The sequence below is a fragment of the Thalassophryne amazonica genome, chromosome 16 (genome assembly GCF_902500255.1).
Source record: "Thalassophryne amazonica chromosome 16, fThaAma1.1, whole genome shotgun sequence".
Lineage (NCBI taxonomy): Eukaryota > Metazoa > Chordata > Actinopteri > Batrachoidiformes > Batrachoididae > Thalassophryne > Thalassophryne amazonica.
Genome location: NC_047118.1, coordinates 86,058,185 through 86,075,752, shown reverse-complemented (window position 1 = coordinate 86,075,752; position 17,568 = coordinate 86,058,185). Strand labels below are relative to the sequence as shown.

Here is a 17,568-nt window from a genome sequence, read left to right as displayed (position 1 = left end):
TGGGGAACAGACTGGCAGAGAACAGTGCGAGGAACAGGCCGGCAGAGAAGAGTGTGAGGAACAGGCTGGCAGAGAACAGTGCAAGGAACAGGCTGGTAGAGAACAGTGCGGGGAACAGGCCAGCAGGGAACAGTGCGAGAAACAGGCCGGCAGAGAAGAGTGTGAGGAACAGGCCGGCAGAGAAGAGTGCAAGGAACAGGCAGGCAGAGAACAGTGCCGGGAACAGGATGGCAGAGAAGAGTGCCGGGAACAGATTGGCAGAGAAGAGTGTGAGGAACAGGCCGGCAGAGAACAGTGCGGGGAACAGACTTGCAGAGACGAGTGTGAGGAACAGGCCGGCAGAAAAGAGTGCCGGGAACAGGCTGGCAGAAAAGAGTGCAGGGAACAGACTGGCATAGAAGAGTGCAAGAAACAGGTCGGCAGAGAAGATTGCGAGGAACAAGCCGACAGAGACCAGTGTGGGGAACAGGCTGGCAAAGAAGAGTGCGAGGAACAGGCTAGCAGAGAACAGCATGGGGAACAGACTGACAGAGAACAGTGTGGGGAACAGGCTGGCAGAGAACAGTGCGAGGAACAGGCTAGCAGAGAACAGTATGGGGAACAGACTGGTAGAGAACAGTGCGGGGAACAGACTGGTAGAGAACAGTGCGGGGAACAGACTGGCAGAGAACAGTGCGGGGAACAGGCTGACAGAGAACAGTGTGGGGAACAGGCTGGCAGAGAACAGTGGCAGGAACAGGCCAGCAGAGTACAATGCAGGGAACAGACTGGCATAGAAGTGTGCGAGGAACAGGCCAGCAGAGAAGAGTGTGAGGAACAGGCCGGCAGAGAACAGTGTGGGGAACAGGCCGGCAGAGAAGAGTGTGAGGAACAGGCCAACACAGAACAGTGTGGGGAACAGGCTGGCAGAGAATAGTAGTGGGAACAGGCTCGCAGAGAACAGTCCTGGTAACAGACTGGAAGGGAACAGTGCGGGGAACAGAGCAGCAGAGAAGAGTGCAGGGAACAGACTGGCAGAGAAGAGTGCGGGGAACAGGCAGGCAGAGAAGAGTGTGAGGAACAGGCCAGCAGAGAACAATGCGGGGAACAGGCCGGCAGGGAAGAGTGCAAGGAACAGACTGGCAGACAACAGTGCTGGGAACAGGCCGACAGAGAACAGTGTGGGAACAGGCCGGCAGAGAAGCGTGTGAGGAACAGGCCAGCAGAGAAGAGTGCAAGGAACAGGCTGGCAGAGAACAGTGGCGGGAACAGGCCCACAGAGAACAGTCCCGGTAACAGACCGGAAGGGAACAGTGCAGGGAACAGACCAGCAGAGAACAGTGCGGGGAACAGACCGGCAGGGAACAGTGTGGGAACAGGCCGGCAGAGAACAGTGTGAGGAACAGGCCGGCAGAGAAGAGTGCGAGGAACAGACTGGCAGAGAACAGTGCTGTGAACAGGCCAGCAGAGAACAGTGCGGGAACAGGCCGGCAGAGAAGAGTGTGAGGAACAGGCCAGCAGAGAAGAGTGCAAGGAACAGGCTGGCAGAGAACAGTGGCGGGAACAGGCCCACAGAGAACAGTCCCGGTAACAGACCGGAAGGGAACAGTGCAGGGAACAGACCAGCAGAGAACAGTGCGGGGAAGAGACTGGCAGAGAACAGTGTGGGAACAGGCCGGCAGAGAACAGTGGGGTTCCCCCGGAGGAGTTGGGGGAGGTGTGTGTGGATCGGGAGGTCTGGGCGGCTTTGCTTTAGCTGCTGCCCCCGCGACCCAACTCCAGATAAAGCGGAAGAAAATGGATGGATGGACATGCAAAGTGATGAATAAAATGGCACGAACAGTGGCTGTGTTAGCATTGTTGGAGGACCTTGCAAATTGTGCAATCCCACATGAGCGTGTATTCAATGAACTCAAGGATTTATTTTCAAATGATGATAATTGGCTCATAAACTGATTTCTATTATCAAGGCCACTGTTACTGGAGTTGCACACAGAAATACGAGGTCTGTTAGAAAAGTATCGGATCTTTTTATTTTTTTCAAAAACTATATGGATTTGAATCACGTGCGATTACATCAGACAAGCTTGAACCCTCGTGGGCATGCAAGAGTTTTTTCACGCCTGTGGGCTGGCTTTGAGTGAGGAGTGGTCCACCCCTCCCGTCGGAATCTCTTTGTGTGAGAACTTCCTGAGAGACTGACGCTTTGCTTGATCAAAATTTTTTCCAAAACTGTGAGGCACATCGAAGTGGACATCATTTGAGAAATTCAGCTGGTTTTCTGTGAAAATTTTAACGGCTGATGAGAGATTATGGACTGTTGCTGTCGCTTTAAGGACTGCCCACGGAGCGGGACATCGCGACACGCCCTGAGCCGCCGCTGTCTGCCTATTTCGAGCTGAAAGCTTCCAAATTTAAGCCTCTGTTGACCCAGGACGTCGTGAGAGAACAGAGAACTTTCAGAAGAGGTCGGGATCAGCAGTTTATCCAGACATTCCACTGTTAAAGGAGATTTTGTAATGAAAGAAAGTGCGGACGGGTCTGCGCGTTGGGACGCAGACGGAGCAGTGCGGCGGTCATAAAAGTAGTCATAAAAAAGACCAAAAAAAAATCATACAGTCACAAACCTGCCCCAGGCATAAATTACCTGACAGCACCAGCGCAGGTACAGGCTTCTTAAGGATGACATGGTGGACAAGTAACCCAAACCAGTGTCTGTAATCCGCACACACCTGCAAGGTAAAAAGAGCCAACCCTGTCAGCTAATGTATAGCATTCACTGATTTAAATCAGCCATGTTCAAGTAAATAAGGACACTGTTGTTGATATGAGTGGTGAGTAATGCTGGTGTTTTCAATGTTAACATGATAGTGATACTGTGGCCTTCTTGCATGCATACAGTAATAGTATATTGGGCATCACATAGCTGGAGGTCGAAGCCCTATGGGAATGGGACCCTCCCCCCCCAACACAACACACACACACACACACACACACACACACACACACACACACACACACACACACACACACACACACACACACACACACACACACACACACACACACAAAATGTGATACTGCAGCCTACATAGTACAAGCTGCGGAGTTTAAATTTTTAGAACTGTTTCAAAACACAGCAAATAACAGAGGCACAAATTTTTTAAAACAAATCCACTTCAAGGGGGCGTTACAGCAGCACAATTTGTTTATCTGACTGGTATATTCTAGCATATTCCAACAGTAGCAGTCAGGAAGTAATGCTACAAAAGGCCATCTTACTAACATATCACCTGCACAAAACAAAGTATACATATGTACATATGTATGAAAATATACAGTGCATCCAGAAAGTATTCATAGCGCTTCACTTTTTACCCATTTTGTTATGTAACAGCCTTCTTCTTACATGGATGAAATACATTTTCCCCTCAAAATTCCACTCACAACACCCCACAATGACAACATAAAATAAGTTGTTTTTTTTGTTTTTTTTTGCAAATGGATTAAAAATAAAACACTAAGAAATCACACATACATAAGTATTCACAGGGGTGGCATGACAGCTAATGGTTAGCACTGGTGCCTCACAGCAAGTTTCTGTGTGGAGTTTTGCATATTATCCCCGTGTCTGTGTGGGTTTCCTCTGGGCACTCCAGTTTACTCCCACAGTCAAAACATGTTTATTTAGGTTCTGCTCCTTTCTCTGCCTTTGACCAAGTCAATGTCTCTACATCTGGAGTTAGTCGATGGGCACTGGACTGTGGCTGGCCCCACTGCTCCTAGTGGTTGGATATTATTATTGGATTCTAACTGTAATTACTAACTAACCGGATATCCACTGTTAAAGGAGATTTTTTTAATGAAAGACGTGCGGGGCGGATTGCAGCGTCGGCTCGCAGCCGCCGCGACGCTCCGCCACAGGAAAAACACCTCTGTTGGAAAGCCTTAAGGACAAGTTGGGAACATGTCCAGCTGTTAAACAATTTCTCATATACTCACTCCACTGAAAGCCATCAAAAGCCGCCTGGATTTTACAAATGGTTATCAACACGGAGGTGTTTTTCCTGTGCGGCCGCACCGCGCCGGCTGCGTCCCGACACGCGGACCCGTCCGCACGGACCCGTCCGCACATCTTTCATTAAAAAAATCTCCTTTAACAGTGGAATATCTGGATAAAATGCTGAAACCGACTTCTTCTGAAACGTCTCTGTTCTCTCATGACGTCCTGGATCAATAGAGCCTGAAATGTGGAGTTTTCAGCTTGAAACAGGCTGATGACTGTGCCTGGGAGCGCTGCACGACGTCTCGCTCCGTGGGAAGTCCTTAAAGCGACAGTATCACCTCAAAATCTCTCATCAGCCGTTAAAATTTTCACTGAAAACCAGCTTAATTTTTCGAACCGTGTCCACTTCGATGTGTCTCACAGGTTTAGAAAAAATTTTGATCAAACAAAGCGCCAGTCTCTCAGCAACTTCTCAGACAAAGGAATTCCGACGAGGGGCTGGACGACTCCTCCCACAAGGAGTGCTCACAGGCGAATGACGTCACCGACAGGCGTGGAAAAACTCACGCATGCGCACGAGGGTTCAAGCATGTCTGACGTAAAAACATATGAATGAATCCATATAGTTTTTGAAAAAAATAAAGAGGACCTATACTTTATGGACAGCCCTCGTATGTTCTTCCTTTGTTCAATATTTGTTGATACACCTTTTTGCCAGCAATTACATCCTCAAGTCTTCTTGAATATGATGCCACAAGCTTGGTGTACCTATGTTTGGGCAGTTCTGCCCATTCCTCTTTGCAGCACCTCTCAAGCTCCATCAGGCTGGATGGGGAGCATCGGTGCACAGTCATTTTCAGATATCTCCAGAGATGTTCAGTCGGATTCAGGTCTGGGTTCTGGCTGGGCCACTCAAGGACATTCACAGAGTTGTCCTGAAGCCACTCCTTTGATATCTTGGCTGTGTGCTCAGGGTCATTGTCCTGCTTAAAGATGAACCGTTGCCCCAGTCTGAGGTCAAGAATGCTTTGCAGCAGGTTTCATCCACGACGTCTCTGTACATTGCTGCATTCCTCTTTCCCACATTCCTGACTAGTCTCCCAGTTGCTGCTGCTGAAAAAACATCCCCACAGCATGATGCCACCACCACCATGCTTCACTGGTTTCAAACTCCAGGCGGGCTGCCATGTGCCTTTTACTTAAGGAGCGGCTTCTCTCTGGCACCATACAGGCCTGATTGGTGGATGGGTTGCTGCCATGATGGGTGCCCTTCTGGAAGGTTCTCCTTTCTTCACAGAGGAATGCTAGAGCTCTGACAGTGACCATCGGGTTCTTGGTCACCTCCCCGACTAAGGCCCTTCTCCCCCAATTGCTCAGCTAGCTCTAGGAAGAGTTCTGGTGGATCTGAACTTCTTCCATTTACAGATGATGGAGGGCACTGTGCTCACTGGGACCTTCACAGCAGAAATTTATCTGTAGCCTTCACCAGATTTTTGCCTTCAGGCAATCCTGTCTCACAGGTCCAAAGACAATCCTTTGACTTCATGCTTGGTTTGTGCTCTGACATGCGCTGTCAACTGTGGGACCTTATATGTAGACAGGTGTGTGCCTTTCCAAATCATATCCAGTCAATTGTATTTACCCCAGGTGGACTCCAATTAAGCTGTAGAAACATCTCAAGGATGATCAGTGGAAATAGGAGGCACCTGAACTCAATTTTGAGCTTTATGGAAAATGCTGGGAATACTTTTGTACGTGTGATTTCTTAGGTTTTTTAATTTTTTAATAATTTGCAATATCTAAAAACAAAAAAGCCCTCAAACATTTTCACATTGTCATTATGAGGTATTGTGTGTGGAATTTTGAGGAAAACTAAAATTTCATCCATTTTTGAATAAGGCTGTAACAAAATGTGTAAAAAAGAAGCACTGTGAATACTTTCCTGATGTACTGTAGGTGTGCCAAGCTTGTGGCATCATATTCAAGAAGACTTGAGGTTGTAATTGCTGTCAAAGGTGCATCAACAAAGTATTGAGCAAAGGGTGTGAATACTTGTGTACATGTGATTTCTGAGTTTTTTATTTTAATAAATTTGCAAAAAAAAACAAAACTTTTTCCATGTCATTATGGGGTGCTGTGAGTAGAAGTTTGAGGGGGAAAAGGAATAAGGCTGTCACATTACAAAATGTGGAGAAAGTGAAGCACTGTGAATATTTTCTGGATGCACTGTATTTTGTATGACTTACTGGGAGAGGGTCAATTTCCATTCGGGGTGGGGTGGATCAGAATCACAAAGGACCAGAGGGTCACTTTTCAATCACCACCGAGTATAATATTTACATTAGTGCTTGAATAAATATGAACAAAACTTTGGAGTACAACTTGATTTGGAAGTATCAATAATGACCAGATAGAAATGCAGGTGGTGACAACAGAATATAAGTTGCACCTGTCAAAAATGCCTCTTGAAGAGGAACAAAAACATAAACGTTGCAGTCGATAATAAATCACACTGGAACACAAGCTGTACCTTTTTTTGTCTCTGGAACTCACTTTTTATCACAGCATTTTCCCAGAGACCAGTTTAACAATGGGCAGGAGCTCAGAGCGAGTGCACTCCACAGTATGTGCTGTTGCTTAACCCATTTTGTGAACAGACACACTAACAAAATGAGGAACCTTGAGGTAATTTTTGATCCCACATTGTCCTTTGACCTCCACATTAGTAGAGAAGCTTGAATCTTCGACTGGACTGGGGTTGTTTGACAAGAGGACATTTCGCTTCAAATCGCAGAAGCTTCCCTCAACTAAAATTCTTCTGCGATTTGAAGCGAAATGTCCTCTTGTCAAACAACCCAGTCCAGTCGAAGATTCAAGCTTCTCTACTATGGAAACCACCTGGACAACTGAGAGCCTTCACAGAAACCTCCACATTAAAAATAAAGATAAAAGTAAAGATAACTTTACTGATCCACAGAGGAGAAATTCACATGTTACGTCAGCTTTTAAAAAACACACAAGATGGGTGCAAGTAGAGGAAAATGTTCATTAAGCGGCGTGTGCAAGGATAAGCAATAATAATAATATTTGTAACACTACAAGACATAAGAAATGGGTAGAAATAGAATATATATATATATATATAATATAATATATATATATATATATATATATATATATATATATATATATATATATATATATACGTGGTCTGTCCATGAATTAACGGTCCTTTTTATTTTTTTTAAAAACTATATGGATTTCATTCATATGTTTTTACTTCAGACATGCTTGAACCCTCGTGCGCATGCAAGGAACACCTCCGTTTCGGAGTGTTAGAGGACAAGTTGGGACATGTCTATCTCGGCTTTCAGTGCTTACCAGTCGAGTGAGTATAAAAGAACTTGTGGAGAGCTGGACATGTCCCAACTTGTCCTCTAACACTCCGAAACGGAGGTGTTCCTTTGTCTCGCTTCATCAGCGAATCGGTCGTGACGCGCGAAGCCTCCGCGCGGCTTCCATGACAAAATCTCTTGTTAAAAGTGAAATCTGCCGGAAAATGGCTGATGTCCAGGTCTTGTGATAACCAGAGAAAGAGCACACGAGGGTCTCGTATCCACAGAGCCATCAGCTTAGAAATGATCCAGTGGTTTGTGCCGCATCGTCACATCGTCGCAGCTCGCAGCGCGGCGCACCGACCGTCCTTAAAGGGGTCCTTAAACCTGTAGTTAAAGTCCTTATTCTCTGAAGCCTGTAAAATTTTCACTGAAAGCCAGATAAATTTTTCGAATGGTTTCTAGGTGCCAGTCTCTAACAGCTTCTGAAAAAATTCTGATGGAAAAAAGTCCTTTTCATTCCGCCATTTCCAGACAATGAAAATCGGACGAGGGGCAGGACACTCCTTCCACAAGGCGTGCTCACAGGTGAATGACGTCACCGACAGGCGTGGAAAAACTCACGCATGCGCACGAGGGTTCAAGCATGTCTGAAGTAAAAACATATGAATGAAATCCATATAGTTTTTGAAAAAATAAAAAGGTACGATACTTTATGGACAGACCTCGTATATATATATATACACAAGGTCTATTAGAAAAGTATCCGACCGTATTATTTTTTTCAAAAACCGTATGGATTTGAATCACGTGTGATTACATCAGACATGCTTGAACCCTCGTGGGCATGCGAGAGTTTTTTCACGCCTGTCGGTTACGTCATTCGCCTGTGGGCAGTCTTTGAGTGACGAGTCGCCCACCCTCTCGTCGATTTTTTCATTGTTTAGGAATGGCTCAGAGACTGCTGCTTTGTTTGATCAAATTTTTTTCAAAACTGTAAGGCACAACTGAGTGGACACCATTCGATAAATTCAGCTGGTTTTCGGTAAAAATTTTAACAGCTGATGAGAGATTTTGGTCTGTAACTGTCGCTTTAAGGACGGCCCACGGCGCCTGATGGCGATCTGCGCTTCGAGGCGGCAGTGTCTCGCCGTTTCAGGAAAAACACCTCCATTGCAAACCTTAAAGGACAAGTTGGAACATGCCCAAGCTGTTAAACAATTTCTCAGTTACTCACTTGCCATCAAAAACCGCCTGAATTTTACAAATGGTTTTCAACACGGAGGTGTTTTTCCTGTCGCGGCGCACACAGATTCACAGAGATGTCACGGAAACGACTCAGCGAATTTGCGCGCACGTCTTTCATTACAAAATGTCTTTAAACAGTGGAATGTCCGCATAAAGTCCTCATGCTGGCCTCTTCTGAATCTTCTCTGTTCTCTCACGACGTCCTGGGTGAATTAAGCCTTAAATTAGGATGTTTTCAGGTCGAAACAGGCCGACGACGGCGCCTGGAAGCGCTGCAGGACGTCCCGGTCCCTGGGAAGTCCTTACACCGACAGAAACACCCCATAATCTCTCATCAAGCCGTTAAACTTTTTCACCGAAAACCAGCTAAATTTCTCGAATAGTGTCCACTCGGATATTCCTCACAGTCCAGAAAAAATTTTGATAAAAGCAACGCAGCGCCGTCTGGAGCAGCATGTGAAACAAGGAATCAGCGGGACCACATCTCACTCAAGGCCTGCAGCGCTTCCAGGCGCCGGTCGTCTGACGTAAAAACATATGAATGAAATCCAATAGTTTTTGAAAAAAAATAAAAAAGGACCTATACGTTATTGACAGAACCTCGTATATATATATATATATACGAGGTATCTTATCTTATAAAACTACTGGCAGTTTTATAAAAAAAAAAAAAACTATATGGATTTGATGCGTGCGATTACACAATCATGCTTGAACCCTCGTGCGCTATGTGTGATTTTTTCCACGCCTGTCGGTGACGTCATTCACCTGTGAGCACTCCTTGTGGGAGGAGTCATCCAGCCCCTCGTCGGAATTCCTTTGTCTGGAAGCTGCTGATGAGACTGGCGCTTTGTTTGATCAAATTTTTTCTAAACCTGTTGAGACACATCGAAGTGGACATGGTTCGAAAAATTAAGCTGGTTTTCAGTGAAAATTTTAACGGCTGATGAGAGATTTTGAGGTGATACTGTCGCTTTAAGGACTTCCCACGGTGCGAGACGTTGTGCAGCGGTCTCAGGCGCCGTCGTCAGCCTGTTTCAAGCTGAAAACCTCCACATTTCAGGCTCTATTGATCCAGGACGTCGTGAGAGAAAAGAGAAGTTTCAGAAGAAGTTGTTTTCAGCATTTTATCCGGATATTTCACTGTTAAAGGAGATTTTTTTTAATGAAAGACGTGCAGACGGATTGCAGCATCGGCCGCCGCGACGCTCCGCCACAGGAAAAACACCTCTGTTGGAAGCCTTAAGGACAAGTTGGAACATGTCTAGCTGTTAAACAATTTCTCATATACTCACTCCACTGAAAGCCATCAAAAGCCGCCTGGATTTTACAAATGGTTATCAACACGGAGGGGTTTTTCCTGTGCCACCGCACCGCGCCGGCTGCGTCCCGACGCGCGGACCCGTCCGCACGTCTTTCATTAAAATAAATCTCCTTTAAAAGTGAAATATCCGGATAAAATGCTGAAACCGACTTCTTCTGAAACTTCTCTGTTCTCTCACGACGTCCTGGATCAATAGAGCCTGAAATGTGGAGGTTTTCAGCTTGAAACAGGCTGACGACGGCGGCTGAGAGCGCTGCGCGACGTCTCGCACCGTGGGAAGTCCTTAAAGCGACAGTATCACCTCAAAATCTCTCATCAGCCGTTAAAATTTTCACTGAAAACCAGCTTAATTTTTCGAACCGTGTCCACTTCGATGTGTCTCACAGGTTTAGAAAAAACTTTGTTCAAACAAAGCGCCAGTCTCTCAGCAACTTCTCAGACAAAGGAATTCTGATGAGGGGCTGGACTACTCCTCCCACAAGGAGTGCTCACAGGCGAATGACGTCACCGACAGGCGTGGAAAAACTCACGCATGCGCACGAGGGTTCAAGCATGTCTGACGTAAAAACATATGAATGAAATCCAGTTTTTTGTAAATCCAGTAGTTTTTGAAAAAAATAAAAAGGACCTATATTTTTGACAGCCCTCGTATATATACACACATACATGCATGTGTATACGAGGTCTGTTAGAAAACTATCCGACCTTTTTATTTTTTTTAAAAACTATATGGATTTGAATCATGTGCGCTTGCATCAGCCAAACTTGAACCTTCGTGTGCATGCGTGAGTTTTTTCACGCCTGTCGGTTGCGTCATTCGCCTGTGGGCAGGCTTTGATTGAGCACTGGTCCAGCCCCCTTGTCGGATTTTCATTGTCAGGGAAATGGCTGAGCGACTGGTGCAGCGCTGAATCAAATTTTTCCAGAAACTGTGAGAGACAGCCAGGTGGAAACCATCGGAAGATTCAGATGGCTTTCAGTGAGGATACTCTGGGCGTCACACAAATTAAGGAGCATTACAACCGGATTAAAGACGGCCCACGGCAGAGGGTGCGCCGCGCTCCTAGCGGCGATCAACAGGCTGAAACGACCAGATCATTTCCAAAGTGAAGGCTGTGTTGATCCGGGACGTCGTCTGACTACCAGAGAAATTGTGAAAGAGGTGGACATCAGCACTTTTGCGGCACATTCCACTGTTCCTGTTGGACAGTCTTTATGTCCAGGTTTCCTCCTGAAGTCGATCATCTCCTTCGTCTTACTGGTGTTGAGACACAAGTGGTTGCGCTCACACCAGTCCATGAAGTCTGTGATGACCGACCGGTACTCCAGCTCTTTCCCCTCAGACATGCGACCCACAATGGCGGAGTCATCAGAGAACTTCTGGAGGTGGCAGCTGTCCGTGTTGTAGGTGAAGCTCCGAGGTGTAGAGGGTGAAGAGGAAAGGCAAGAGGAGTTGCCTTGGGGGGCCCCAGGCTGCACTTACCACCTCAGACTGACAGCCGCGCAGCCGCACGTACTGCGGGCGGTCAGTGGTCCAGGTGGCGAGATATCCATTCACACCTGCATCCTCCAGCTTCCCCCACAGCAGTGCCGGTCTGATGGTGTTGAAAGCACTGGAGAAATCAAAGAACATGACTCTCACAGCGCTCCGGTCGGTCTCCAGGTGGGTGAGCACTTGCTGCAGTAGTAGATGACAGCGTCATGACAGCATCATCTACCCTGATGTTGGGCCTGTAGGCGAACTGCAGGGGTCGCAGGGTGTCCCTCATCACGGTTGCAGAGGTGAGACAGGCTGAGCCGTTCCATGGTTTTCATGAGGTGGGGGTCAGGGCAAACTGGCTGTAGTGGGCCGGTTCCTTGCATGCAGTTTTGGGAACGGACCACACAGGAGGTCTTCCACAGGGTAGGGACCACCCCCAGGCTGAGGCTTATGTTGAAGATATGGCTGAGGACCTCACAGAGCTCTCTGCACAGGTCCTCAGCAGCCTCGGGGAGATCCCATCAGGTCCTACTGCTTTCCTCTGCTTCAGCCACAGGAGCTGGCCTCTCACCTCAGTTGGAGTTACAGTGAGGGGGGGGAGCTGAGATGTGAGCTGAGGGTGGGCTGGTGTGAATACGGTTCACGGGGGAGGAGGGACAGGAGTCCGGGTGCAGTGGAGGTGACCGGGGGGGGGCAGGCGTGGAGGAGCCAAAACCGTTAAAGTAGCTGTTTAGCTACTCTGCGAACCAAGAATCCATCTGCAGTCCTGCTGGCACCCTACCCAAATCTGGAGGCGGTCTTGAGGCATCTCCACACATCTCTGACATTGTTCCAGGCCAGCTGCTCCTCCATCTTCCATCCATACACCTTCTTGGCTGCACGGATCTTCCACTGGAGCTCCTGTTGGACTCTATGCTGCTCCTCTCTGTCTCCCGAGTTGAAAGCCCTCTTCTTCTGGTTCATCAGGACCTTCAGCTCGGGGTCAGCCAGGGGTGGTTGTTGGGAAAGCACCGTACCCTCCGGGTGGGCACAGTGCTCTACACACAGAAGTTCATGTAGTCAGTGACACACTGGGTCAGGCCGTTGATGTCTTCACCATAAGAGTTTTGAAACATGCTCCAGTCTGTGGTTCTGAAACATTCCCTCAGCCTCTCAGTGGCCTCTTCAGTCCAGAGTTTCACTGACCTTTTGTGTATTGGTTCTCTTCTCACCCTGGGTGTGTGTATTGGGGGAGCAGATAGACGAGATTGTGTCAGAGCGTCCCAGTGGGGGAGGGGGGGTGGCGGTTTGTAAGCGTCCTCCACATTGGGCGTAAAGAGGTCCAGTATTCTATTGTCCCTGGTTTACATGTGACATACTGGTGTGAATGTGGGGAGGGTGGTGGAGAGGGAGGCGTGGTTAAAGTCCCCGGTGATGAGGAGGAGGGCACGGGGGTGTTGCATCTGCAGCCTGCATGAGATATTATCAGGACTGCTTTCTTCCACTCATGCAAATATAGTGAAGCTTTGTTCCATCCTGTCTATTGGCTGATGCTGAGACACCTGATTCATTCAATTTGTCTCCTTCTAGAATAGGACAACTGCCTGCATGTTCTATTTTCTGATTTACTGCAGCATTAGGGGTCTCCAACTGGTTCAAATGCTGCTGCCAGACTTGTGACAGGAAGCAGAAAGTTCAAGGACACTACACCCATTTTCGGCATCTCTTCACTGGTGATGAGGTCGGAATAAAGGTTCTGCTGTTAACCTATAAATTGTTCAGGGACTGGCACCTCCCTACTTAGTGGACCTAATTTCAGCCTATTGTTACATGCCTGGGACCTCACGTGTGTTTCTCAGGGTACAGGACTAGCTTTGTGTCCCTAAGGGTGAATAAAAGTCCCTCACCCGTCGGGCCACATAGCTTTCTTTTATTCATGTCCTTGTTTCGTGGAATGACCTCAGTATTGGCAATAAAACCGTCAGACTTTGTAGAAGACTTTCAAGTCCCAGACTTTAGGACACATCTCTTCTTCTCTCTAGTCTGGTTAACATTTACTATGCCCGTATGCCTAACCATACGAACCAAAGTAAAAAACCTATGACCAGTAGATTTTTTTTATTCCTTTAGCCCATGAGCTCTGTTAGTACTGCACCTAACAACTTTAAATTTCCCAAAATAAGCAAGATGACAAATACAATGTGCCAATGATGTACTTCCTACAACAACAAACCTGCGCAATGGGAATGATAGAAGACCCATCATGCCAAGCTGTATCGAAACCAGCCAACCTACGCACACATTCTTCAGCATGCCAGGTTGCCCTGACATCTTTTACTCTTGCCCTGACATAACTCTTTATTGGCCTTTATATAACACCTGAACAGATTCTTGCCATTTGATTGGTGGTTTCTATGTCACGTGTTATGGATTCCCATTTGCCATTTTGCTCCATTGACCGTGCAAATTTGGTTCAATATGCTTTGTACCGTTGCACGGCGCCACCACCACACATGCTCACACTAGTGGTGATGGCACTTAGCTCAAAAACAAACATGGCAGGGTTTGTTTATTAATGATGTTCATGCTTATAACACAAAATATAATGCAATGCAACCCAGTCTCATGGCAAGTCAGGATTCAGCAGCACGAAATATACATTAATCTATTGGTTTTGGATATTGTGATGAAAGCACCCTCATTTTCCTCATAGCAGCACAAATTCACTTCTAATTCATTCCGTGATGGCAGCACAAAAATAAAAGTGAAGCAGGGGTTGTTATGGTAGGGTGTGGGGAAGGAGTAGGATTAGGATTAGGTTATGTGATGGATATGGTGATGGCCAAGTGGTTAAGGCATTGGGTTTGACACCAGAAGATCCTCGGTTCAAATCCCAGCCTGACTGGAAAATCACTAAGGGTCCTTGGGCAAGGCCTTTAATCCCTATTGCTCCGGTGTGTAGTGGGCGCCTTGTATGGCAGCACAGGTTGCCCTGGTGAATGTAAGGCATTATTTGTAAAGCGCTTTGAGCATCTGCTGCAGATGAAAAGCGCTATATAAATGCAGTCCATTACCATTTGTGTAAAATGTAAATAAAAACAGAATAACAGAAAACTGAATTAATTTGTACACGTGATCACACACACTCATCCTTTTAGAAATTTCCTTTTTGGAGTTGAATATACAACCCCAATTCCAGTGAAGTTGGGACGTTTGTGTAAAATGTAAATAAAAACAGAATACAATGATTTGCAAATCCTCTTCAATCTATATTCAATTGAATACACCACAAGACAAGATATTTAATGTTCAAACTGATAAACTTTATTGTTTTTATGCAAATATTTGCTCATTTCGAAATGGATGCCTGCAACACGTTTCAAAAAAGTGGGACAGTGGTATGTTTACCACTGTGTTACATCACCTTTCCTTCTAACAACACTCAATAAGCGTTTGGGAACTGAGGACACTAATTGTTGAAGCTTTGTAGGTGGAATTCTTTCCCATTCTTGCTTGATGTACAACTTCAGTTGTTCAACAGTCCGGGGTCTCTGTTGCTGTATTTTGCGCTTCATAATGCGCCACACATTTTCAATGAGCGACAGGTCTGGACTGCAGGCAGGCCAGTCTAGTACCTGCACTCTTTTACTATGAAGCCACGCTGTTGTAACATGTGCAGAATGTGGCTTGGCATTGTCTTGCTGAAATAAGCAGGGACGTCCCTGAAAAAGACGTTGCTTGGATGGCAGCATGTGTTGCTCCAAAACCTGGATGTACCTTTCAGCATTGATGGTGCCATCACAGATGTGTAAGTCGCCCATGCCATGGGCACTAACACATCCCCATACCATCACAGATGCTGGCTTTTGAACTTTGCGCTGGTAACAATCTGGATGGTCTTTTCCTCTTTTGTCCAGAGGGACACGATGTCCATGATTTCCAAAAACAATTTGAAATGTGGACTTATCAGACCACAGCACATTTTTCCACTTTGTGTCTCTCCATTTCAAATGAGCTTGGGCCCAGAGAAGGCAGCGTCGGCGGTCTGGATGTTGGTGATGTATTGTTTTCACTTTGCATGGTAGAGTTTTAACTTGCACTTGTAGATGTAGCGATGAACTGTGTTAACTGACAATGGTTTTCTGAAGTGTTCCTGAACCCACGCAGTAAGATCCTTTACATAATGATGTCGGTTTTTAATGCAGTGCCGCCTGAGGGACTGAAGGTCACGGGCATTCAATGTTGGTTTTCTGCCTTGCCGCTTACATGTAGAAAGTTCTGCAGATTCTCTGAAACTTCTGATTATATTGTATTATGGACTGTACATGATGGAATCCCTAAATTCCTTGCAACTGAATGTTGACAAACATTGTTCTTAAACTGTTGGACTATTTTTTCATGCCTTTGTTCAGAAAGTGGTGATCCTCACCCCATCTTTGCTTATGAATGACTGAGACTTTTGGGGATGCTCCTTTTATACCCAATCATGACACTTAGAATTCATGTCATCAGTTCCAAAACGCTTGAGTGTTGTTAGAAGGAAAGGTGATGTAACACAGTGTTAAACATACCACTGTCCCTGCTTTTTTGAAACATGTTGCAGGCATCCATTTCAAAATGAGCAAATATTTGCACAAAAACAATAAAGTTTATCAGTTTGAACATTAAATATCTTGTCTTTGTGGTGTATTCAATTCAATATAGGTTGAAGAGGATCTGCAAAACGTATTCTGTTTTTATTTACATTTTACACAACATCCCAACTTCATTGGAATTGGGGTTGTACTTTGCAAGCCCAATTCCAAACCCTCATGTGCTTCTTGGCATTAGGTCTCCCATGGTACTCTTAACTCGATGAGGAGTAGATTCTTTATACTCTCTGAGAAGAGCAGGACATCTGGTCGAAGAGTTGTCTCTACTATCAGTGGAAGTATAAGCTTTTTTACAAGGTCAAACTCCAGCTGCCAGTGCTTTGTCATGCTCAGGATACCACTTCTTGGCTGATGTTTGGCTGGGGCATGTTCTCCACTTCTGACAAAGTTGATGAAGGCTGGCTGGTTGTCTTTATGATCTTTTTCCTCTCTGTCTCCAAAATGTGACCAGAATTCTCAACACCTGGTTGTGTCTCCACCTATATCTTCACTGGCTCAGGGCAACCTGGCATGCTGACAGAATGCGGGCTAGGTTGGCTGGTTTCTGGTACAGCTGGCATGATGGGTCTTCTATCATTCCCCAGTTGCGCAGGTTTGTTGTTGTAGGAAGTACGTCATACACAGATCTCAGCAAGAACTGCAGCTGGAAAGATGTGTACTTCCGTATTCCATACTTCCGCTCTCTGCTCAGTTTACCAAGATGTCCAGGCTCCTTGGTTTCCCATCTGCACTGCCCGTACATATCTGGTTTCATCCTCTTTCTTCCTTATCTTCTGTCTGACCAATTGCCCTTTGTCCTTAAGATTTGCTCCTTTCCACATAGTTGTGGGTTTCTTGTCTTCCTTTGCACACACGTCCAACCATGTCTTTGTGTTGAAGGTGGGATTCTGCTTCTTCTGCAGCTTCAGCTGCCCTACATTTGTTTCCTATTTGTATTTCTCCTGCTAACGTCTGCTTCATGGACTTTCGCATCTTTGAAATAATTCAGGGCCATGATTAATTGTGCCTTCCCAATATTGAATTCCTACACCACTGACGAAAGTGGCAATCAAAGCTTTGCTGATTTGTAGTACAGTGCTGTTACAGAAAACCATTATGGATTTCCTAGCAACCTTTTGAGAGATCTGTTGGTTCTCCATCCATACCCCTTGACTGTTGACAAGATGATATCATACAGCATCAATAGCCACATTAATCTGGGTAGAAGCCCATGTTGGAAGATCCAGGCTTTAAACTTCCCTGGTCACCCTGACGTATTGGTGTTCATCAGTCTTATCTAGATTGGACTACTGCAATGTTCTATTTTCTAGTCCAGCATTAGGGCCCTCCAACTGGTTCAAAACTCTGCTGCCAGACTTTTGACAGGAAGCAGAAAGTTTGATCACATTACACCCATTCTGGCATCTCTCCACTGCCTTCCTGTCCCTGTGAGATAAGATTTTAAGATTCTGCTTTTAGCCTATTAAATTATTCATGGACTAGCATCTTCCTATTTAGCTGACCTAGTCAAGCCCTATGTACCGGCCCGGGATCTGCGTTCTCAGGGTGTGGGGCTACTTTGTGTC

The 17,568-nt window shown here is 46.0% G+C and overlaps 1 protein-coding gene across 2 annotated transcripts in view; it reads right to left on the bottom strand.

The window, feature by feature from the left end:
• Positions 1-17,568, bottom strand: part of fbxl16 (F-box and leucine-rich repeat protein 16) — a 214,522-nt gene that overhangs the window by 88,905 nt on the left and 108,049 nt on the right. For both annotated transcript variants that reach the window (XM_034190559.1, XM_034190558.1), the window contains exon 5: positions 2,627-2,711. In XM_034190559.1, coding sequence (XP_034046450.1) covers positions 2,627-2,711 — 85 coding nt within the window. The remainder of the gene's footprint in view (positions 1-2,626; positions 2,712-17,568) is intronic.